The 25,919-nt window shown below is 42.9% G+C and overlaps 1 protein-coding gene across 2 annotated transcripts; it reads right to left on the reverse strand.

Annotated features, from left to right (window-relative positions):
• Window positions 1-3,815: 3,815 nt before the first annotated feature.
• On the reverse strand, window positions 3,816-20,294 carry LOC135237914 (phospholemman-like). 2 transcript variants are annotated; one of them, XM_064305481.1, is made up of 8 exons: window positions 20,211-20,294; window positions 9,041-9,091; window positions 8,171-8,203; window positions 7,945-7,971; window positions 7,200-7,274; window positions 6,167-6,203; window positions 5,400-5,449; window positions 3,816-4,147 (listed from the first exon to the last, which is right to left on the reverse strand). In XM_064305481.1, exons 2-8 carry the CDS (start codon window positions 9,072-9,074, stop codon window positions 4,128-4,130), a joined length of 276 nt encoding a protein of 91 aa, XP_064161551.1. In that variant the 5' UTR covers window positions 9,075-9,091; window positions 20,211-20,294; the 3' UTR covers window positions 3,816-4,127. The 2 variants fall into 2 exon arrangements, with proteins under 2 accessions (XP_064161551.1, XP_064161542.1); XM_064305472.1 differs by having other exon boundaries at window positions 20,094-20,250.
• Between the last annotated feature and the right edge of the window lie 5,625 nt (window positions 20,295-25,919).

The raw sequence follows: 25,919 nt of genomic DNA on the forward strand, positions 1-25,919 counted from the left end.
CGCTCTCTTTGGGAGACTGAATTTTCACAAGCTAGCTAGCTTAGTAGGGCTAGTATATCAAGTATCGGTAGATAGCTAAGGTAAGGACGTTGACTTATATCCAATTATAATTTTTGATATCTAGCTAGCCAAGTTAAGATAAAAGCACAACTATAACGTGCTCATAAAAGCAAACTAGCAAGCTAACGTTATCGATAACATTGTCTTATGAAAGCAAACCTCCTAGCTAGCTAACGTTAGCTAGCTAGCTAAATGAATATAACCAGAAATAATCTAAAGGTACTCTAATTTAAGTGAACCTAACGTTAGTCAAATATTTGCATTGTCTGAACAGCAGGACGGTGTGTGCTGTCAGATTTCTTTACGGGGCGTGGAAATGGGAGTAGTTACTGTATTAGTGACGTAGCAAAATGACAACTTTCTCAACCGGTTGAAAATAGGACGATGAATTTAAAACGCATATTTCTCCAAAAATACAGAACGGGCATATTTAATACTTTGCTCATTGTGTTTCTTCAATGCCTCTTGTGCAAATAGCACATAAAACCGAGAAAGTGTGAAAATCACCATGGTACTCCTTTAAGGTGAGTTAATTAGTGAAATCAGCAGGTGTTGTGATTGGTTGGAATGAAAACTCTCGGTCCTCCGTGGCACATGATTGGACAACGCTCGATTAGATTTTGATGGAGGTTTTAAAAACGGCATGATTTCCATATCCTGCACAAAAATATTAGTGACGTTTCATAATTCTGAGACTAAAAATATCAAGACATAAGCAGAAAAGAAACCTGAAAAAAGACTGGTAAACAAGCACGAAACCGTCCAGACCCACGGCGCAACTTGGCGAACTATATTTTTTGATGGATTTTACGCGCTCAAATATGGCAGTTGGTTCTCTCAGAATTCTGACTGATCAATATTTTCCAGGTCAATATTTTCACTGGAGACTTGATACATCCCGCCTTAACTTCAAAGTCCCAGGTCATTTCTGAACGGTTTATGGATGGATTTTGAAAATAGACACTTCATGCTACAATCATGATAACGGCAATGACTATGCTGTGAAGTTTAGGTAGCAAACAAGGCTGAATACGCTCATATCGCCTAGTTTCGCTCACTGTGGCCAAGCGGAATCAACAACGTTTCAGAATTTTTTTAAAAAGATATAATTCACACTTCTACTGGGACTTTTGTTGTTTATTGAGGGTGCGACAGAAAATTTCGGTGCTGCTGACTATAATGGAATGTTTTTCACATTTACCGTTCGATTGAGCCATTCACAGTACATTATGGGTTAGTGCGGTCAGATTGTGCTAGGTACTTTGCATTAACCTTGTACGTCGATCAATAAAGGCCAACAGCACAGTACCACTTCTTGTATAATCAAAACTTTATTTCGGACTCAAGCTCATTGTACCACCATTTTTGAAATGAACGAAAAATAGGCTACAAACTACCTTTTCTATGAGAAATGTGTTGTCGAGATCACGCGCATATAGGCTACTGCTGGCGACATTCTAGCTCCATTTTGCCCTGCGTATATAGCTAGCTAGCAAGCTATGGCACGTCCTCGTCTCTGTAACGTTCTTTGTGTCCTCCGTGTGTCCATACGTCTGTATCGGTGGTTGTAGCTGTGTGTCCTTAGCTCCTACTCATGCGTGCAGGATAGCATCCGTACGCACTAACTAGGTTAGCGCGACGCCTTTATCTGTCTGCATCTCCCGAAATCACCACTCCAAACGGCACATTTGTAAGCACAGCTTTATCGTCTAACGTTACTTCAGGTAACCTTAACAGGTTCGCGTTTCACCTACTCCTACTAAACGAAGCACTACCTGCGCATGCGTCCTCTTTCGCCTACTCCTACTAACGAAGCACCACCTGCGCATGCGTCCTACTAAACGTCCCTCTCAGATCGTCCGTGAGTGAGTGAGCGAGCAACCACAATTCGCCATGCATAGCCTACGGTGCGCAGGAACTGGCACCGTAGGATAATATTTGCTAACATTAATGCTTCAAAAGAAACTACAAATAGATCATGTTTTCAGACACAAGTTTCTTTAATTCAGTAATATTCATTATGTATATACTCACTGCTTCAAAAGTCTGACACTAATTAATATTATGCAAGCATAACATTCAGTGTATTTTTTTTTTTTTAACAACACAGCTTATACTACTGCATCATCACATCCAGCTAATGTGCTCAGTGACACCTGTTCTATATATAATATTTCATAGAATGAAAACCATAAATCAAATGTGTTCTGAATTATTCTGGTTACATGAGATTGTGTTTAAAAAAGTAAAATAATGTCTCATAACATAAGTAAAACTAGCGTATAAACATTTGAATGTATGTTGGTGGGAAAAGGTCACGCAGTGAAAGTTTTATAGACTTAAATTTTTTTTTTTTACACAAACCAGTGTTTGCTCACAAGCCAAATAAAACCAATGATATGTAAAACTTGACAGCAATAACACAGCGGTAGAGAATACTGAAAAACCAAAAAAAAAAAAAAAAACGTTTTTCCAGAAGCATCTGGATGAAAAACACAATGCATTAGACGAAAGCAAATCAGACCTATACCCTATGCGGATAGGAGTGGAGACTGCCCTCCCTGTCTTCTGTTTATTGTTAGCTCATCCCGTTTTGTACAACTCTGATGTCAGTGGCTTTTGCTTAAACTGCCCTTATTATAATAGTTGAAGTAGCAGTGACGCCACGCTTGGGGTAAATCCCACCGAATCCAGGAAACAAACTTGAAATTCAGTTCATTAACTGAACAAGTCCTTGCAGAACATGAGGATTTTTCAATTCATGAAGTGAATTTCAATTAATTTTCTGAACTGAGCTGAACTGAAATTAAATTGAGCCCAACTGTGCAGGACACTCAATCTTTCATCAAGTTCAAGATAGCATCGATTGGGAAGATTTGGAAAGAGAACTTAAATACACTGTCCATGTGAAAAAGGCGAAATATTAAAACTCTGCACTTTCAGAACATTTTAACTTCAATTACATTTATGACACATCACACAAATACACATCGGAGTTGTTCTCATGGTAGCTGAAAAAGGTGGCATAAAATGACAGAAATATGTGGAAAAAACTCATTTTCAGCTCACGCAAGTAGGGCTGTGGAACAAAAAAAAAAAACCCTAATATTTGCTTTGAACAGAACTTTGACCACCTTTGGTATAGTGACCAAGTTAACAGAATGACACACAGTGTTAATAAAAAGCTTGTGAGTACATACATTTATTTTCTCGTACAGCAAACGGTTTAATAGGGAGCGTTTTCCTTGCCTTGTTTGTATTTGTGATTAAGGCGTCAAAAAACTAAAGTTTGCAGTATTAAAACAACATCTAATAGTATCATTACTGTAATACAACCTCATTACTGCAATAAAGCCAGTGAAAGGTGCGTGTGCACGCGTGTGTGTGTAGGGGGGTGCTAAAATTCAAAAACATTTTCAGACCTTCAACTTCCATTCAAATATTATTTGTATAAATAATTAATCAGAGGGAACAATAACACTCACGACATAAAAACATTTCTTAATTACTGGTGCTGCGTATGTACCGAGAGCATTCAATTATTCAACTACCGAATCATTCTGACAAAAATGGATTCTACAAAATAAGGCAATGATAAATGCACTTCTGCACACTTCTGCTTATAAACAGACCGACAAGCTGACGGTACACTTCTGCCTTAGCATCTTGATTTTAAAATATATATATACCGAAATCAACGGATGTAGTTGTCAGGAAACGGCTCTTTGAAGGGGTGTCAGTCTAAATAAAAAAAATTTAAAAAATCAGAAATGAAAACATTACAGCTTTGAAAGGATGACTTGCGCTCCAGGTCCCACAGAGGTTATAGCCTGAGAGCCGGACGGTGCAGGTGCATTGGTTGTGTCTCCATTTACTTCAACTTCCCCTGGAGTATGAAGCCCCACTCCCCCTCCATACCATTATCCAATCAGCATCTTCTAAGCATTAGCCAATGCAAGGAAGAACCCACTCTACCCACTCTCCCTTTCTATGTCCTAAACCCCTGTCCATTTGGTCAATTATCGTTGCAGATTATGTCAGCGCTCATGTGGTCCTCTGATTGGCTCTTAGCATTCACTGGCCCGTGCTGTGGAAGAACAAGAAGAAAAAAAAGAAGAGACATAATGAGATCACAAGTCTCATTGCAAACAATTTCACTGTAAAGGGCAGCAAATTTCAAATGAAAAGTCACAAAAAAATGTAACATGAGGACAGAGCCAAAATTATTTAAAGGTGACATTTTAATTCCTAGACAGATATAGGACAGAACCAAACGTATCAATGAATATTCCAGTCCTTTCATCTAATTCTGGCATGCATTCACTCAGCATTTTCCACTAACTGGCACCACAATTATTTATTTATTTTTTCTTCACACAAATTTACATTGGCACAGTTTCTTATCGCAGTTCAATCACAGAAATGAGCAGAGGAAAAAAAAAAAAAAAGAAAAGAAATAAGAACCCTAATTGCATCAGAAATAAATCATCAAATTATAGACTGGGGTGGTGGTAGTGGTGGTTGTTTTTTTGCTGTACATCTTCATCTTAAAAGCGCTCGTGGAACCGGACACCGTCACAAGAATCGAGTTTCCATGCCCGCCTTTGTTATGATCTGGGCTTAATGGCCGTGCCACAGGGAGGAGATTGATCTGAGTCATCAGGCCGGCTCCCCGGGGCCGCCAGGCGACAGACAGCCCGGCCCCTCGGATGAGCGGGCTTCCTGGAGACGGCTGGCCAATCAGACGACTGCCAGGGTCAGAGCAAGTGCAGCCCCTCCCTCCCTCCAGTGCCACTCAATCTGCTTTGAAGCGTTCCCCCCCCCCCCCCAACAGCGCTTGAGAGATTGAAAATCCCTCGGTCTACGAGCGGTACCACCCAGGAGGGTATTTCTCGGAACGTGTCACTGCACAGTTCGATAAGCACCAGGAAACTCCTCATCTTCGTGACCATGTTGCTAAACATTCTGGAGGCAGCAGGTAAAGACTAAAATTCCTTTCTGAATGGGCCATTTCAGAGTCATAGAAGTCACAGACAATGTCATCCTACGGATGTTAATGACAATAACTGACGTCCCGATTAGCTGCAGGTCCCCATTTTGGCTCCAACATATCACATGGATGGTTTGAGCCAATCAGAACTGCATTTCTGCTGATCAAAGGGAGAGACCTGCATCACTGAGCACAAACAATTAGCTATGATGTAGATGCTATCGAGTACACCGATAAAGATCGTCCCAATAAGGGGAAGGTCTACGGATTGGCTCGGACAAGCCACACAGAATTTTGGGCCAATCAGAATTGAGTGATGAGTATGTGTTGAATTAAACTTGTGACAGACCTGCATCGTTGAGCATCTGCTGGCCAGCAGCACCACTTCCTGTTCTCCTCCTGCAGATGGCAGCAAAGAAAACAGGTGTCAGCAAACGTGTCACTAACTGGCCTCTCATTTAAACTACAATACCCAGAATCCAGGGGACATCAGCAGTCTGTTCAATTAACGACATCAGAATGGTTAGGATCTCAGCTGTAAAATGTAGAAAGAAGAATGAAAAAATCCTATTGACCACCAAGCCCTGTACATCAATGTGTATGTACCGAGGTAACATTCTTTGCTTCTTGTGATAAAAACATCAAATCAATATCTTTACAATCAGGCACAAATGATTCATTTCAATATCTTATTGCTTATTATCACGGCACAACAATTATTAAGTAATATTGAATGGATCTGAAACAACATGCAAACTAAAAATGACAAATGATGCTGGTAATACAGCATATTGCAACACTGCAATCAGTGCATAACTGCACATAAATGATTGTGGAAATCGTCCAATTACATGTTTATTATGACAGGGGAGTTCATTTTTCAGTCTTGGAAAGACAAATCACTGTTCTGAAGGGGACAGGCAAATCAGTACCTCTTGGCTTATGATTTCTGTTGTCATATTTAGTGGCACCCAATAAACTTTCCTAACTATGGCGCCAATGCACAACAAATGTCTGGTAAGAAAAGTTTGCATTAATGAACACCGCTGAGCTTTTGCTTGACATTGCACTACAAAACTAAGTGCACTCACTGAGGCCACAGTCCCAATTCCTCACCTTTTGTCCTGGTTGAACTTGCACCTGCAGTGTCCACCTGTGAACAAGAGGACAGTCAGTCATTCTGACAGTCAGACAATGAGCAGTGGCTCCTGCTCTGCGGGGTCCACTGGCATTTAAGGACCGCCAGTCCTTCTTGCCGACAGCCGCTCCTACACCGTGGAGTCTACTGGCATTTAAAACTGGCTTACCAGCTCTTTATCGGTCAGTTGAAAAATAAACACACATCTGGAGTTCATTACTCCAAAACGAAAGAAATAAGCAGAAAATGAGCAGTTGCTATGGAATTTTAATCACCCCCAACTCCACCCAAAGACATCTCCCTCCAAACAGTGCAACTCAGTTGAGCAGTCTACCAACTTTTTCCCGTGACGTGCACACAGCAGTGATGGTGTGCGGCACAAAGGCAACCGCCGGGAGAGCCTCCTGCCCTTTGCGGGAGATATTGCTGTGCCCGGTTACACCGGACAGCTAACATACGAGCCCCCAGTTTCACTCTCTCTGATGCCCAGCTGGGTTTGGCAAGAGAAATCCAGACAGCGGAACACTATAGTATGCAGAAACTGTGTGTGTGTGTGTGTGTGTGCGCATCTGCAAGTGTGTGTGTGTGTGTGTAGTGAGTGTATGCGTGTGTGTGCAGTGTGTGTGTGAGCACGTGTGCGTGCACTGTGTATGCGTATGTGTGCAGTGTGTGTGCATGGGCGTGTGTGTGTGTGCGTGCAGTGTGTGTATTTGTGAGCGTGCAGTGTGTGTATGCATGTAGTGTGTGTATGCGTGTGCAGTGTGTATGCATGTGCGTGCAGTGTGCGTATGCATGTAGTGTGTGTATGCGTGCAGTGTGTGTGTGAGTGCATGTGCAGTGTGTGTGTGAGTGCAGTGTGTGTGCGTATGCATGCATGTGCAGTGTGTATGCGTGTGCATGCATGTGCAGTGTGAGTGCGTATGCGTGCATGTGTAGTGTGTATGCGTGTGCGTATGCGTGCATGTGCAGTGTGTGAGTGCGTATGCGTGCATGTGCAGTGTGTGCACTCACTCAGCAGAATAGTGATGCCAATCAAGCATAGCACAGCGGCCAGGATCAGACCCCCCACACGGAGCCTGTGGTAGTCTGGAGGAGAGAGGAACAGTTAAACACCATCAGAGAGAATCCCCATCAGAGAGAATCCCCATCAGAGAGACTCCCCATCAGAGAGACTCCCCATCAGAGAGAATCCCCATCATAGAGAATCCCCATCAGAGAGAATCCCCATCATAGAGAATCCCCATCAGAGAGAATCCCCATCAGAGAGAATCCCCAGCATTTCTACATCCCAGACAATGGAGACAGCAGTGGGAACCAATCCTGTTCCTGGAGATCTACCATCCTGTAGGCCAGAGGTGGGCAATGAGGGCCATATCTGCTTCTGGTTTCCATGCCAACTTCTGGCCTTAATTACTTAATTACAACTTAACATTTACGCCATCTGGCATTTTAGCCACATTTCTTGACAAGCACATGAATGACAGCCGAAGACTGCTCTTGTGTTCGTACAAGAGACGTTTTACTGTACTGCACTACTGTACTACTGTTGGTGTGTATAGCCAATTAGCTCATTTAGCCAGGGTAAACGGTGGAAACAAAAACCCGCAAACACACCGGCCCTCCAGGACTGGAATTTCCCACCCCTGCTGTAGGCTCACCCTAATTTATCACACCTGACTCTAATGCTACTAAATGGGGGATATGGATATCGGAAATAAAGGGTAATATATATATATATAATTTACAAAGAACTCACCAAAAGTGAAGGGGTCCTCTTCTTCAGCTGCAACAAGAACAGAACACGGGTCAGCTTTTAAATGCCACTAAAAACCAGGCTGAAGGAACACTTTGGATGTTGTGGCTTTCACATTTTATAACCTTATGAATTCAGGCAGTGCCTAAACAATCTGCAGAATTCGCAATTATTCATTTAAAAACAACAGAGAGAAAAAGATCTGATTGTATCATAATGAAGTACATACCTTGGTTTTCCTCAGCATAAACAAGGGACAAAACTGCAGCCGAAAGAGAGAGAACAGCAACTTGTTAATGATTTGTGATTTATCTCACAATAATAATGCTTAAAACAACATTTCTCTGCGATCAGGGAGCGATAAAGACTATAAACCGAATTATAATGTAGTAGATGGATATAGCAGTAGCCCATTTTTACGCCTACTCATCTATAGTACACGGGCAAAATGGCACACTAATATATTGGTGAAAAAACTCCACTTTAATTTCTTAACTCCTGATCCAATTACTCAAGTACAGTCCTCCTACTGAGGAATGCACTACTCAACTCTTTTACTCTTTAAAAAGTATACCTTTTATTTAATTAGCTTATACACTATAGTACCCACGCATAAAACACGCTATTACAACACAACTCTTCAGTACAGCACTGTAGCTACAGTGTACCTATAAAAAGAAATGACACACACAATAACAGTACATTGTGTAAAATATACAATATATACACAATATAATGCGTGGAGATTTTACTGTATTTTTACAAAAGTGTGCCCAAACACTGCCAGAAAACCACCCTCATAAATCAGCAACTCAAGGTAGGTGTGTTTGTCTCTTACATTACATTACAGGCATTTAGCAGACGTTCTGGTCCAGAGTGACTTACAACTTTTACATTGCAATACAGCTGGATGCATACTGAAGCATTGCAGGTTCAAGACCAGTGTCCGACCCTGGAATCGAATCTAAACAAGACCAGTGCCTTACCCATTATACCACTGCAGCCCAAATCACCCTGGGCAACAGCACCTGCTAAATGACTGCCAGGTAATGTAAGGTAATGAATGAGGAGGTGAACTGGAAAAACACGAGACACTCACAGGTAACCAGGACCAGGGCTGTGATCTTTGCCATGACTCAACAGAGACTACCTGGAGAGGAGAGAGAGAGAGAGAGAGAGAGAGAGAGAGAGGGAGAGAGAAACAAATACAGGAGAGATGTTAGAGGAAGCCGAAAGAGATTCGATATGAAGCCATCTTTAGAAGGGCTGCAGCTGACGAGCTGATAACTGTTTCAAATACGAAGCCGTCCGACCACATCAAAACCCCACCGTGACGGGCAGACGAACTGCCTCGTCTCTCCACCCGAAAATACAACAGCTTGCTAAATATAGAAGGCCTTGTGAGTGAAGGTCTGCATTAGGCCCTCCCTGCCTGTGCGCTCAAATGAGATTGTCCATGTAGCATTCCCAGTGAGATTTGATTAGGTGCACTCCAGCACGGGCAGCAAATTGCCTCTCTTCAGACATTAACGGGATTCTAAACCCCCCAACCCCCCCCCAAACCCTCCTGCCCTCAATGTAAACAAAGGCCTGCTGTGACTTTCACCCTTCCCCCCCCCACCAAGTCCAAGATTAAATTTGGATGTGTGATTGGTTTAAAGTAAAAGTCAAAATAAGAAATAAAAAAAAGCGCTCTCTCTCTCACACACGCACGGGCTGATGGAAAAGGCATCGCGTTAACTGCCCTGTTCCTTTTTCAGAGCACACGACCTTCAAGAAGCAGGAAGGGCGCTGTCTGTCATCACTCCATGAAGCGGGTCCCGTTATGAATGTCACTGGGCTTCTGAAACACTTTGGCTACGAGCCTACGGCTAAGAATGTCTACAGACCCATTCTCAGTTCCTTAGATACACACACGTGAATACATTCAGGCCTTGAAATGACTCACGTTCATCAGGCCGAACAGTTTTGGTGAACAACAGCGAGATCACGAAAAACTCCACTGCGGTGCATTAGTGCTGAATATTTTCAACAGCATTCTGAAGTGGACACAAAACTCTTCCATGAATCTCCAGCGTATGCCAGAAATGCGTCTTCTCGTTCCCCCAGGAAAGACAAAACGGCAGCATGCGCTCCCTGCTGACCTGCGATATTCAGAGCGCATTAGTTGTCGCAGGCCACTGCGAGAACGGAACGCTATGGAAATGTGTGTCGTGACGACGGCATCGCTAGGGAAGGCTGGTGATTTTCCACACCTCTTCTTAATGAATGAGTCAGGCTCGGGTCTGAAGTTCATGGCGTCAGCACCTGCCCGTCAGGAGAGGGGGGGAAGACTGGGGGATTGGGAGACCGGGGGAGGGGCAGCTCGGGTATCACAAATGCACTGGGACTAAATTAACCGCCATTGCCAGGATGTTGTCATTTTTTTCCCCTTTCTTTCTTCGTTTCCCCTTTGATCATAACACACTCAGTGGGATTTTGTTGGAAGGGTAGTTGGCTTATGTTCCTGGAATGGAAAGTCTCGAGGAGATTTTGTAAACCCCCCCCCCCCAAATTTTTACGGTGGTCTCGTGTTACTCCCTTTTATTTCGGCGGAAAAAAAAGGTCGCCGCCTTTTACACACTGTTGCCACGGTACCTGGGCATTTCCGTTCCCCAAAGTAAACACTGCGTAATTCACTGCTGTTGTTTCGCTTTAAAAAAATAAAAATAAAAAAAACGTAACTGACGTTTTTAAAATTTTACCGTGGCAACCACACCTTGCATAAAAACTGATACGTCTCACTGCTGCTGTGAAAAATGTGGTAGCGGCACAACATCTGTGTATGCAAACAAAGGGTGTGAGAGGGCAGTTTAGCAGGTCTGCGACGGGACATTTCCCTACAGACAGTTGCGCCTAACAGCAAAAAAAAAAAAAAAAAGGAGGAAAAAAAAATGAATGGTCTCGTGATCACTGTGCTAAATGGAAAAATCCCCATGCTCTGGGACCGCGAAGGGGGGGGGGGAAAGGCTCTGGAGAGGCCAGCATTTTCCGAGAGAGAGAGAGAAATAGAGAGAGAGCGAGAGACTGAGACAGAGAGAGAGAGATGTTTGCCCGGGAAAAAGGCATCAGATTACAGAGCAAATGTTTGTGTGGCCCGGCTCGAGGCAGATTGAGCAATATTCCTCACAGGACGCCCTCCTCCCTCTGTGTTCCCGCTGTCAAAGGAGACAATGCCCCCCCCCTCCTCCCCCCTCCCCCAGCTCCGCAACCCTGACCCCACCCTACCAGCCCTGTCAGGGCAGATTCACCCGGAACGACAGAAACAAAAACAATCTTGTAAATACTGCTGGGCACCCTTGTTTGTGTGCCCCCCTCCCCCCTCCCCCCACCCGCCCTACAGTGCAGACGTTTTGTGAGGCACTTTGCACAAAATCTTTATTCATCTTTAACCTCTTAATTTACACTGCAAGCATTCATGAGCCCTTTTTTCATAAACATTTTAATCTTTTTGTGTGAGACAGAACTATTTTTACCATTCGAAAGTACCTGCTAGTGTATCACCAAAAATTCTGTAGATTTAAGAGATGAGTAGCCTAAATCCTGTATTAGATGTCTTTTTTTTGGTTTTTGAAGTCACAACATTTTTTTAAAATCAGCTTAAAATAAATTACATGCCCTCAATGTCCAGGATTGGGGATAATTTCCTTTAAATTCAGTAAATTCAAGTGAAGAATTGAAATTCAATTAATGAACTAAAAAAATACCCATGCGCTCCATGCAGATTTTTCAATGAATTCCCCAGATTGCCAAAATTGAAAGGGTACTGATACCAAAAGGACAAATGGTGAGATAATTCAACTGCCAGTCTTACTGCTGCTATGCACTCAGAGAAGCTGAAAAAGGCGCAATCAGACCCCTGAACTACTGGTCCTCACAGTTAGGACAGTTCCATCGGCTTCCTTCACACGGCTGATCCACTCCTGCCAACTGCCAGTCGCAAGCCAGGGAGCCATTTTGTTTTCTTCGATAAGGTATCGGACAGAACGCAGTAAAAAAGTAAACTGTTATTCTTCCACACATGTTGCTCTTGGGTACAAACGGAGATAGCGCTGCCCGGAGATTAGACACACAAAGCGCTCTGAGTGCAATCTGACCATAAAACCGCCAGCTAAATGTTTAAACTGAGTGTTAAATGCTCAGAGAGATAAACGCTTCCTGTCTCACTGGCTAAATGGCAGGTAAATCCCTTTATTGGGTAGGCAAGCCCTCATTGCTATCTAATCGAGTCAACTTTCAGTGGACTATACTACAATTACAGCAAGCAATTAACACAGTTTTCTGACCCATCAGATGGCGGAACAAAAAAAAGTCGTTAATATAATAAACTGTTGATTGTGGAGCAGCCGTTTCACCCAGCACAGCACCCGACATCTCAGGACATTCGCAAACACAATGCCTTTCCCCGTTTTCAAAAGGACATGACTTGCTCTTGATTGGCTATACATTACAGTGGGCGTGGCTACCCCCACCCAGAGTTCCCAGTCCACTGCCAGCAGCAGCTTTTTTAATGGGTCCGAAGCAGAAATGGGGGGGGGGGGGAAATGCATTTGTGGTGGGAGGGGGGGGGGAAAGGACGCGGAACAGGAATCTCACAGTTCAAATCCCTTGTTTTTAAGCCCTGACGGAGGTAAAGCCATCCACGACACCTGGTTCTGCGGCCTTTTCATGCCGAGTTGACAAAACGGACTCCAGCTTTGTCTGGGCTAATCTGCCACAACACCTCGCCGGTGCATCTGCGGTCTTTCCAAAGAACTCCCGCAATCGACAGCGGCCACTTTCCCTGCGAGTCGTTATTATTTTGGGTCCCTGTGGCTTGAGAATCCCTTTATTTGTGTACGCTTGCGGAGATGAAAGGAAGCGCTCGGCGGGGGGGGTGCAGGTTCACCGACTGGGGGCTTCACCAGGGGGCGTTCGGTTCCCGCGTCCCCAGCTTTGGGTACAGACTGCCGAAGGGTCTACGGGATTCTGCCTCTGTGGACGATTTCTTAAAAATAATCCCAATTCAAAACACTCTCAATAAAGACTCGCCTCTTTTCACTGCTTTTACATGGTGCATATATATGCTTTTTTTTTAGTCATTTTAATATTCTTAACTTTATTTATTTTACCTGACTTTTTAGAGGAACTGACTACCCAGGGCCCCAAGGGCAGGGGTGGGGGTTGGGGGGGGGGGGTTTGGGGCAGGATTTTCTGCTACCCCCCTGGTTCACGGCTGCTGCGGTTAGTCTTCCCCTGGCACGCCGTGTCCCCGGCCGGATCCCCCACCATGTGGCGGCCCGACCTTCCGGAAAACCGGAGGACTGGCGCTAAGACCCCGCCGCTTCGCTTCCTCACACCCTCTCCCCCCCCGATCCCCCGCCAAACCCCACACCGCCCCTTCCCCTGAGCGCGCCCAGCCCTGTTGCTACACAAAGGATGTGGCGCTTCGACACAGGAATCCAGACGGCTAATTTGGGAAGGGGCCGCAGCCCTTGGGAATGAGCAATTGCCCTTTGAAGTACAACAGGACCACAAACAGGCAGCCCTTTTACAAGCAGTGCTCCGCTGCGTTCGGCTACCTGGGCGCCGTCGACCGAACGTTTCATTAAAACCCGCACACTCGTACACCCGCACACCTGTACACCCGTACAGAAGTGCCTCAGCCACACTGTCCAACCGCACACCCGTACAAAAGCGCCTCAGCCACACTGTCCAACCGCACACCCGTACAAAAGCGCCTCAGCCACACTGTCCAACCGCACACCCGTACAAAAGCGCCTCAGCCACACTGTCCAACCGCACACCCGTACAAAAGCGCCTCAGCCACACTGTCCAAACGCACACCCATACAAAAGCGCCTCAGCCACACTGTCCAAACGCACACCCATACAAAAGCGCCTCAGCCACACTGTCCAACGGCAACCCGTAAAAGTCTCTCAAGCATTTTCTGTCGCAACGCACACACCCACAAAAGCGCCTCAGCCACACTGTCCAACCGCACACCCGCACAAAAGCGCCTCAACCACACTGTCCAACCGCACACCTGTACAAAAGCGCCTCAACCACACTGCACACCCGCACACCCGTACAGAAGCGCCTCAGCCACACTGTCTAACGGAAAGCCCTGTAAGGAATGTCTTCTTTCAAGTTATTTTCTGTGGCGCACGTTCAAACAACAAAGATCTAAGCTGGAAAACGCGGGGTGCCCACGTTCATTCACCTCCCAAAAAATCAAAGACAGGACGGCTAGAGCAAGAAACACTACATTACAGGCACTACTCGTTCAGAGTAACGAAACTTGCTGAGGCACATTTACAGAGAAGTAAAAATCATCTGAAATTCTGCATTTAACTGTGGCTCGTCAGGAGTGTCAAAGCAGCCATGTAATCAAGATACACAGCCTATACAGTGCTGTGAAAACGCATTCGCCCCTTCTTGATTTCCTCCATTATTGCGTCACACTGACTGGTTTCAGATTTTTAGGCAGAATTAGAAAAAGGGAACCTGAATCCACACAAAACACATTTTTTAATATTATCATCTGATGGAAAGTACCCTCTTCCGCAGCAATAACTGCAACCAAGCGCTTCCTATAATTTGATATCAGTCTTTTACATCGCTGTGGAGGAATCTGAGCCCACTCTACTTCGCAGAACAGCTTTGATTCAGACAAACTGGCAGGTTTTCGAGTATGAACTGCTTCCTCCTTCAGGGTTCAGCTCAGGGCCTTGACTAGGCCATTGCAGAACTGTAATTTTGTTTCTTTTCAGCCATTCAAGACGTGGACTTGCTTTTGTGCAGCATAACCCAATTATACTTCATCTCACGGACAGATGACCCAACATTCTCCTAGAGAATTTTCTGGTACATAGAATTAGCCCAGTCTCTTTCTTTTAGTGGAATCATGTACACTGACCTTAGCTGAAGCTAGAGAGGCCTGTAGTTCTTTGGATATTCTTCTAGGATGTCGCTGCACCCTTGGAGAAATGTTTGCAGGCCGGCCACTCCTAGAAAGATTCACCACTGTACCAAGTGTTCTCCATGTAGAGATAATGGCTCTCACTGTGGTTTGGCTGAGTCACAGAGCCTCAGAAATGGCACTGTAACCCTTTCCAGATGGACATATTTCAACAACTGCTTTTTCTCATGTCTTCTGGAATTCTTTGATTGTGGCATAGTGTGCTTGTAGAAACTTGTTGTGACTGCCTCACCCTGATGGTAAGGTTCAGTAAGAGTGAGGTGTAGACTCAACAGGGCTACGTGCAATCAGCTGAATCTAATTCTAAATTAAATATGGTTAATTGGTTGATTGGGTAACCAATTACTTTTTTTACATTGGTGATATCCCTGTTTGATAACCTAAAACATATAACAATAAATCAAGGGCGACACTTTGGTGCAGTGAGTAGGACTGTTGCCTCACAGCAAGAAGGTTGTGGGTTCAATCACAGCCTGGGGCCTTTCTGTGTGGAGTTTGCACGTTCTCCCTGTGTCCGCGTGGGTTTCCTCCCACAGTCCAAAGACATGCAGGAAGGCTAACTGGAGACTCTAAAATTGCCCATAGGTATGAGTGAGTGAGTGAATGGTGTGTGTGCCGTGCGATAGATTGACGGCCTGTCCAGGGTGTATTCCTGCCTCTTGCCCAATGCATGCTGGGATAGGCTCCAGCACCCCCCGCGCCCCTGCTCAGGATAAACGGGTATAGATAATGGATGGACCCTGCTCAGGATAAACGGGTATAGATAATGGATGGACCCTGCTCAGGATAAACGGGTACAGATAATGGATGGACCCTGCTCAGGATAAACGGGTACAGATAATGGATGGACCCTGCTCAGGATAAACGGGTATAGATAATGGATGGACCCTGCTCAGGATAAGCGGGTATAGATAATGGATGGACCTTGCTCAGGATAAACGGGTATAGATAATGGATGGACCCTGCTCAGGATAAACGGGTATAGATAATGGATGGACCCTGCTCAGGATAAACGGGTATAGATAATGGATGGACCCTGCTCAGGATAAACGGGTATAGATAATGGATGGACCTTGCTCAGGATAAACGGGTATAGATAATGGATGGACCCTGCTCAGGATAAACGGGTATAGATAATGGATGGACCCTGCTCAGGATAAATGGGTATAGATAATGGATGGACCTTGCTCAGGATAAACGGGTATAGATAATGGATGGACCCTGCTCAGGATAAATGGGTATAGATAATGGATGGATGGACAGACAATAAACCATTCAGTGAGAGGAATATGCAACAGAGGAAATCAGGCAGTGGACAAGTGCCTTTTCACAGCACACAAACAAACAACTGAAGAAAACAACCGCAATTTAAAGTAAAAACCACAGCTTAATACTCCAGCCGTCCTACAGCAAGTACATCCTCATAGCACCAGCAGTCAAATGCATCATTCATCCTAGTTTTTTTTTATTATTATTTATTTCTAAAACAAAAAAAAAAAGATGGGTTATTAGCTGAGCAATCAGAAAGAGGAATGAAATGCAAGCGATTTGTCACCAACACATCCGTATGTTCTAAATTTACACGGTCAGCGTGCGTGCGAGACTGGGATTGGCTCCGAGCCACGCCATTGGCTGGTTCCTTTCACAGCCTGAAAGAGGAGGGAATCTGGCATGCTAAAGCTCTGACTCACCCTTCCTTCCACAGAGGAGCAGCAGCATGTGACCTTCTTTTCTTTTTCTTTTTTTTGGGTTCGTCTTCAACATGAACAGAGTGGCTTTCTACTTTTTTCTTTTTTAAATATTCCACTAACGGACCATAAGCGTAAGGTGAACTGAACCGTAAAAACGTGCTCCCATTATTGTTTTTTCCCCCCATGACAACCAAGCTGGCGGTTCAATGCGTGCCGTTACACGTCCTTGGCAATCAACAGCAGTTAAAATCAAGGCGTATACTCTGCACTTACGGTTACATTACAAAGACCATCAGTCTCACTGTCAGACAGTGTCTTAAAGATTTTTTTAAACTAATTTCTGGTGCATCTGGACTGAATCTAAATTAAAAAAATATATATTTTATCTTCATTCCTGAGCTTAATCAGATGTTCTATACCCTCCGATGACCCCAGCAGGAAAAAAAAAAATTAAATTCTTTTACATAATACATCAAGCATCTTGGATGATACAAAAAATACATGTTGCAGTGAAAATATTTTTAATTTATATATATATATCTTATATATATATATTATATATCTTTTTTTCTTATTTTATTTCCCTTGTAGTGTAAGTTTCAGCAGAGTAGAACATACAGTATGTATCTTGAGATTAACACCAGAGATGAATGTGGACAAAAATGAATGGTAGGGTCTTAGGAGGCTGTCAGGAAAATGGGAATCTTACACAAAGCAGCTTTGAGGAAGCCTGGTTTTCCCAAGCGGTTTTTAAGGCAAGTAAGAAGCAGGCGATAGGCCCCTGAAAAGACTGAGGTCCCATAAAACCTGTTGTGAGGTTGCTAGGAGAACCCAGTGAGCCTGCGCTCTAGTCAAACCGAGACGGTAAGTAACTCACCCCCGAGACAGCGACCACTTAGAGGTCGTCGAAGGTCATTCCTCCTCAGGACAGTTCCTATTGTTCTAAGCGGTAGTTAGCAGAACACTGCGGGCTTAGAGTGATCGTGATTCAGTCGGGGTGGCCAGTGATTTTGGGGGCACTACACTGTGATTGTGCTTGCTCTGCGAAGTCCTGAATTTACCCGCTCATTGAGACCCCTGTTGGTCTGGAGATTGACCGCAAGGAGGTCTGACGGTGTGACAGTTAGCCATGTCCTAACTCGGCTTTAAATGTGAGGTAGAGAAATGAAAATTCACAAGACGGTTCTTGATGTTCTCCACTGCCTCCATTAAATTCTTCATACGAAGCACGTACTTTAAAAAAAGAGCCATACGTACCTACACAGTGTAAAATTAAAAATGCTTGCTGAACAAGCTTACTCAACAGGGTTGGAGTCCTGATCGATGTGGTCACTTCTGGCACTACGATCCTTACTTCACTCTAGTGTTTCTTTTGCGCCTCTACATCATGAAACCTATGCACTTGTTGTACGTCGCTCTGGATAAGAGCGTCTGCTAAATGCCTATAATGTAATGTAATGTAATGTAAATACACGTAATTCATTGCTCGCTGACAGTACAATTAATTGCATGTCGACATTAATAAGAGACGGGTGGTTCAGTCATTAACGCATAAAAACACTGTTTAGCCATTAACCCGGGATAAAACTGTTAAGACCATTACCATGGAAACGACAATAGTGTGTGGAAAGTTAACGGAGGGTAACCTGAAGCTGTTAACACCGATGTGGTTCAAATCAGTCAGTTACCATGCATCACTGACCTTGTGACTGTAGTGCTGGAATATGCGTGCAGTCATGTCGCCGTGAGCTGGTAAACAGCTTGCGCGTGTCTTTACACTTCCTAAACCAACGAGTGTGTTAAAGGTCCCTTATTATTATCGCATACGTTTTGTATGAAAAGCAGAGTAATTGATCTTACACATTTCCTCTTGTTAAATGAAATGACCAAAGAAAAGCTTCCAAAAACCCATTCAGGATTCGTTCGTTTGCTTAATCACTTAGCAGTCACCTAACTCGATGCAATAGCCTACAATACCCCACCCAGGACTTGAGCCTATAATATTCTCTACAGGTAATATTCTAAACTACAGAACAAATCCCTAACCACTACTCCACCCTGCTACTCGTTTATAAACGGATAAAAGCATTACGCTAGACAAATGCTCCAGATCCCCCTTGTAAAAGGGCGGTAATTAACTTCATCTGCCAAAGCCATCTCGCCTGCTGGGTCACTCTAATAGTCACGACAAGCGACAGGACGGCGCAGAGCACAAAGCACTATCCCCGACTTCTCCGGAGTGTGGAGTAGCCTAGCATTTTCTTCTTTACATTACATGAGAAGTTAGACGGTGTTGCAACATAAAAATCACACTTCACGTTGACAGGCAAGTGGAGACCTGGCTGATCCAAGATCACCTGCAGATTTCTCACACATCAGCATCCACGCCCGTGTATAGCGTTGACTACTACAGATTCTGTCAACATAATTTAAGCAGGACACAAACTTCCCTAAAGATATTTTGGTTTAGATTAATGACAAAACGACACGTATGCAAGAACAAACAACGGGGTCTTTGTTGGGAGAAATGTCACACGATCTGCATTGCAGCGAGCACAGATGCAATGTGTTCTAAATAAAACTCGCGTCAGGGTACAACCAGAGCAGGCTCGATCTGCCACGCACGGCCATACTGAGCGGGTTGAATGCACGCAAAAATATGTAGGCTACCATAATGCCGCCAGTGACCGCTGATTTCATTATTGTAGTAGCCTACACAGGCAACCAGTTGAACTGGTCTAAGGTGACTACTGACAACAGAACATGAAAAGCTACGATTAACAAACAAAAACACAAACAGTAAGTAAAAACAGTAAATATTCTGGTGATTTCAGCAATAAAGACATAGCGAAAAACGTCCACGAGACTATTTTTTGTTGACACCACAGCTCAGGTAAAAGGAACGTCAAACATTTGAATCCCGAGGCTCGTCTTCCACATCAGGCCACGCTTTTCTCTGAAAGTTTGTTCGTGAATGAGAACATCATTTAACAACTGGAAATGACCGTGATGTGACACTACCGGTAACAGTTTAGCCTACTAACTCAAGATTATATTACGGTACATAGTAAGTATCCAATTTACCGTGGTTTAAATATATCGGAGAGTAAAGCCGTAACTATTTATTTTTTAACGCGAGCTTGGGCCTGTTTCGCAAACGTTACAGAGACAGGAAAACGCACCCAACTAGATAACCAAACTACAAAACTAATATGCAACCATTAGTTTTACGGCGATGCCGTTTATTTTAATGATTGGCTTAAAAGTCTGGTCAATCGTTGGTTTACGTCTGAAATTAATTTTGTTTTGTGGCTATCGTAATTACATACATACAAGTTCAAACACTGAGATATCACACATGAGCCTACGAGTTATTTACTTATAAGAACCATAGGCTGAAATAGCCATCAAAAATCATGGTTTAAAAAGTACAGCATTACAGAAGGAAATGAGTAGCTTACCTCTAAAAGGCACAAGGAAAGCGAGGTGTTTGTGCAGAGTGGTAACCGAATGTCATATAAGACCAGCCTATTCTCTACTAACTGAATCGGAGATGCCGACACCCTTTTTTCACTTACGCTCAACAGGTTGGCTCAGTTTTTTTAAAAAGGTTGAGTGCGAAGGAGACAACGTGCGTCGAACCAGAGAGTGGTGCTCTTTCTTGTTTGCCACGCCCGCCGAGTGGATATTTTTTGGTTGGTCCAGAACAAACCGCTACGTAAGAATATGGTCCGAACAGGTGATACCGTTTCTTGCTCTGTTTGCCTGACCTGAAGGGCTTTTCGCTGAAATGGAGTTAAAACAGAGACGATTTAACTTCCATATAAGAACCCACTTAAGCTGGAGTCTTGTGTAGGATATACTGGAAGGGTGCGCAAGAAAATCTACACTTAGACCGGTAGCATAGCCGAACTTTAACAAACAGAAGGGCTATTAACAAGGCTACTGAGACAACTACATATTTCTATATAGATTGTTGATGACATAAATACACTAATGGACAAATTTGAAACGGTTCAGCACACGAAAAACGTTTTCACACACAGGGATCACCTTGAACAATGAAATTAGTATAAATACTTTTTTGATGGAGCGAATACCGTTTGCACATTATAAAACCTTGGCTATATCTGGCTCTGTGTTGAGAAGGAACACTGTTGCATAACATGAATACAAGTCCTTCCAAGAAATATGTAAAAATAATTAATTAATAAATAAACACCACATTATGTGCATTGTTGAAATTATTTAATCTAAAATCACTTTAGATAGTCACAACACCAAGCACTACAGCTATTCGAATGAACACTGTTAGAATTACAAAGCGACTTATTCAGTGGAATATGGTTTGCACTGACTGTGGTATGCAGTGGAAAAATCAATACTCTCACAAATGACTTCTTAGTTGCATCACCTTTATGAAGGGACTTCTGTCTTAAAGGTCATGGAAAACAACAATGGTCGCTTTGATGTGACATCTTGCAGTAGTGTGGAATGGGGTTGCCCCATAGTAATTAATGTCTGCAGCTGCAATGACAAGCTGAAAATCAAAACTTCAAAGAAATAAACATGTTAATGTTTATATGAAAGTTTACTACCAAGTTTATATGATCCATCCCCCCCCCCCCCCACACAAAGGGGATTGTGGCATAGTGACTGTCAGTCAATCTATGGCTCCTCCCCCTGCCTCTTATCCTCAGCATCACCCGTGTGTCAACAGCCAATGGTGGCTCTCCGTTGTCCCCAGCGTTCTCAGATGTTACTTGAATTGTCCTTATCTTTTCTGGATCAGGGAGGAAAGAGCAGGAAGAAAGAGTAAGTGAAAGAGAGAAAGAGAGAGGGAGAGGGAGAAAGAGAAAGAACAGAGGAAGAAGGGTTCAGGAGGGTATAAATCTAAAATTCTAGAATATTGCACCCTTATTGTTTCCAGGGTAACTGAGGCTTGGGTATTGGGTGTCCTGTCTCAGTTTTGGGTCGCTGGTGAATCAGCAATGGAGCACCTTTCATGTGAACTTATAAATGTGTAATTTTTTTTATGAATGCATACCTCCATGAAATCACAAAAGTAATACCACAACTTAAAGTGAAAAAAGAGACACTCACTCGCTTCCTCTTTTGCATCTGTTCCCTACAGAGAGAGATTCAGGAGGTATTATAAGCTTCGCTGAAGTAAACAGACATAAGGAAGTAATGCATACTCAAAGTAAGATTATGAAAGCTGGGAAATGGAACAGCCACAACGACACAGAAATAACGATGGCCATTACTAGTGCAAATAATACTTGGTGCAGTACTGTACTCTCGATAACAGAACAATAAGGAGGAATTGTAGGGAAACTTTGCATTATTAATTTAATAATAAAGCATATTCCTTACTTACACAAAAGCAAGGTAATTCCGCCAATTACAAGCAAACACGCGAAGACCAAGCCTCCAATTCGTAGCCTTTCATAGTCTGCAAGACAATGAAACGATATTAAAGCATGTGTCTTGCAATAAATAAGCAACAGCACAGCTGACTCTGCAACAGTGCTCACATTGTAACAAATATGACAACCATATTTATTAATGTATCTAGTACAAGCATTGGTTGGCAGTTTATGTAGAATGTATTTCATTGAACAGTGTGTCTTCATGGAGCATGGGATGTCCTCAAGGCTGTTTGACAAACCAAAATGGTCTCAAGCCTGTACATGGAGCCATGCCCCTTTAGGAGAATACCAGATATATACACCCAATCTTAAAACAGAAATTGAGGCGCAGAGTACTCACTGTAAACAAATGGGTCTTCAGTTGGGGGAGGAGAGAGAACATAGAGAATGTTAGCCATAGGCACACAAAGGCCTCCTTGTAAGGCATTCACAACGCTAAGCTGTAGCGATCAAAAAATAAAGGGGCCAACAACGCATTTAAAAACTGGCACAACAATCAAGGGCATGTGATCAGGGTCGAATTCTCCCTTACTTGCTTCGGCTTCAGTGAAGAAGGTGCAGGCAACTAGAAGGAAGAAAGAGAAGGAAAATTATTTGTGAAAAGGAGGGAAATCGTGCGAAACAGTGCTATACCATGCTAAACATTGCTATACCATGCTAAACAGTGGTATACCGTCCTAAACATTGCTATGCCATGCTAAACATTGCTATACCATGCTAAACATTGCTATACCGTGCTAAACATTGCTATACCGTGCTAAACATTGCTATGCCATGCTAAACACTGCTATGCCATGCTAAACATTGCTATACCATGCTAAACAGTGGTATACCGTGCTAAACATTGCTATGCTATGCTAAACATTGCTATACCATGCTAAACATTGCTATATCGTGCTAAACATTGCTATACCATGCTAAACAGTGGTATACCGTCCTAAACATTGCTATACTGTGCTAAACATTGCTATGCCATGCTAAACATTGCTATACCGTGCTAAACATTGCTATGCCATGCTAAACATTGCTATACCGTGCTAAACATTGCTATGCCATGCTAAACAGTGCTATACCGTGCTAAACATTGCTATGCCATGCTAAACATTGCTATACCATGCTAAACAGTGCTATGCCATGCTAAACATTGCTATACCGTGCTAAACATTGCTATGCCATGCTAAACATTGCTATACCATGCTAAACAGTGCTATACCATGCTAAACATTGCTATACCGTGCTAAGGAGTGCTAAACAGTTATATCGCAGCCTCATTGACACATGATAAAATGACAACCACGCCCTATTACCTGGTGAAATAGCACCCCATTTTTATCACGAAGTACCATCAGGCTGTTTATAAATATGAGGAGGAATACTGTACATTTGCAAAGTGATGCAGAGAGTGCTAAATGTATTTCACAGCAATGTATCATTGTCATTGTATGATATACAGGTATACTGTTTCGATCATGCAGTAGCAGTAGCTAGTATATTTGTCCACACACTGTGGAGTTTTTAAAACATTTCTGGGTTTTTGATAACATGTTTCATTTAAATGTATTACAGTATATTAGATTTCTGTCATCAAAATATATCAATCAAAATTCAATACAACGTTCATGTTTTAGGGTTTGTAACCAGGCCAACTTATACAATAGAGAGTTAAGTGCGCTATACCGGTCCATCTAGCTGGCTATCTGAGTAACTGGTCTGTAAAATCCATGCTAAAGGGTAAGAGGAGGTCTGTGTCAGTCAATCATGCCACGACGAAACGGAGGGATCAAACTGCTAGCTATGCAATGTGCTCTTTCTTCAGTTTTTTTCCATGCCCGACATGTTTGTATAATCAATGAGAGGCGGAGTCAGAATTAGACCAGGTCAACTTCGAAAAAGCTCTAAAGTCACGTCCTTCCTTTGCCCTTTCACCTGACCTACAGAGCAAAAACAGGTGAAAGTGATATGGCAGAACCCTCACCTTGTCAATCAATAGTTATTTAAGAGGAGTGAAATGAAGAAGGGAGGGAGGAAGGAAGAAAAGAAGGTAGAAAGGGCACTACTTCAGTGCGTTTGGACAGGGCGCTTGGTCAGTCACTTTATTTGAAATACTTGAACCACTGAGACACCAATGAAGGTCACGCATCTTCATCAATATTCAGAATAAATCAAATTCATCCATAATGACTGAAAGTTTCGGTTTGCAATTCACAGTCTAGGTATTTGGATTTTATCCAAAATTACCGACAAGATGTGCCTTTTAGCAAAGTAAACAAACAACACTACAGCATGAGATAGACAACGTTATAATAAAACTGTCAAATCAAGCTGTCGAAACAATCATCGAGAAGTGTGCCACGAGATATAGGTACTTACATGCTTTGTTGAGCATTCTCAGTAATATGAGGGAGTGTTTTCAAATTTTAGCATTATCTAAAGAGCTGAAATATTTTTCATATGCATTTGACCCATGACTGTTCAGAAGTTTCCACAACAGGTTCTGTACTCAGACGCATGTTCCAAGAAAGGCAGTGGGGAAGAGTCAACTTGTTTCCCAAACACAGAACCAGAGATAACATTTTACAGAATTCATATTTTAATTTAGCCTATAAATGAAACCACACATTGATTGTAATGTTCATGGGACAAGCCACAGAAACGAAAATCTATAGTCAGCACTCCGCAATAATTGACCTGTGTCAGCATGGTTATCGTGAAGAAAGGTTGTTTTTTTTTGAGTGATGAGTAAATGAAACACTGATTTATTTATGTAGCACCTTGCAACTACTATGCCTCTTAACTTTTCGTTGTAAGTTGTCAGTAAGCTATGTATTAACAGCTTCTACAAACTGTGACACAGATGGTGTGGCATTAACTCTTTGTTACTTAAAACATTTTGTAAACACATAAGTCACTCTGGAATGGAGCATCTACTAAATGCCTAAATGTGATGTAAATATAAATTGCAAGTGCTGTGTATGGACTCTATTTTCACTTTTTTTCTGTCCTGCTCATGCAAGTTTTTTTGATGTGCGTTTATCTTTTATTATTATTATTATTATTATTATTATTATTTATTTTTATTTTTACAAATGGAGCAAGACATAATTCAACCCCAAAAGCCCTGGGAAACAGATATGAACATACTGCACAGCATTATGTACACATCTTTAGCCCATTATTAGTCTAGAGGAGGTAAAAGGCATTGAAGGACAACTCCAGTTTTGCCCCACCCTGTCTTTGAACACATGACCTTCAGTGCAACCACTGCTGCATGACCTTGAAAAGTTTCAAGCAAGAGGTGACCATAGTCTTGGCCAGCCAGGTTCACAAACAGAAATACCTCTCTTTACCTGCCAAAAGAACCAGAGCAGAAAACTGTCCCATCTTCTAAGCAGCTCAACTGAAAAAAAGGAGACAAGAAATTGAGGGCATAAATGATTTTGTTTGAAAATAGAAAGCATCCACTTCCTTAATTTAGCCAGTCACTACTGTTCATTTAACTGAGAGACTTGCATAGCTTTGCATTTTGTCAAGTAGGCTGATCCATTTCTGCTGCTTCAGGTGCTTTCACTTGCTCAAGGTTAAGAAAGAAGAGTCTTTAGAAAATTGCTCCAAAGAAATACAGCATAAACATAAAATAATAACGAGTAGCTCATTAAAGACACAACGATTTTTTATGAAAAACGCACCCTTGTGCCAGGGTGTGGTGGACGCACAGCTCAACTATGGAAGCTAACCGTCGACTGACTCTGTAACCTTCTCAGCTGTGCTCCACTTCAACAAAAACCTCATGTAACTCATTAATATTGCTTCCGAAGAATAACCCATAATTAAAGACCGGATGTATTTTAATTTCAT

The sequence above is a fragment of the Anguilla rostrata genome, chromosome 1 (assembly GCF_018555375.3).
Source record: "Anguilla rostrata isolate EN2019 chromosome 1, ASM1855537v3, whole genome shotgun sequence".
In the NCBI taxonomy this organism is placed as follows: Eukaryota; Metazoa; Chordata; class Actinopteri; order Anguilliformes; family Anguillidae; genus Anguilla; species Anguilla rostrata.

What these genes read in the sequence shown, in the direction of transcription:
- LOC135237914 (XM_064305481.1), bottom strand. Translation starts at nt 9,074, where the DNA reads ATGGCAAAGATCACAGCCCTGGTCCTGGTTACCT. An exon ending in AGCCCTGGTCCTGGTTACCT is followed by an intron (nt 8,204 to 9,040) that starts GTGAGTGTCTCG and finishes TTTCGGCTGCAG; the next exon opens with TTTTGTCCCTTGTTTATGCT. An exon ending in GCAGATGCTCAACGATGCAG is followed by an intron (nt 4,148 to 5,399) that starts GTCTGTCACAAG and finishes GTTCTTCCACAG; the next exon opens with CACGGGCCAGTGAATGCTAA.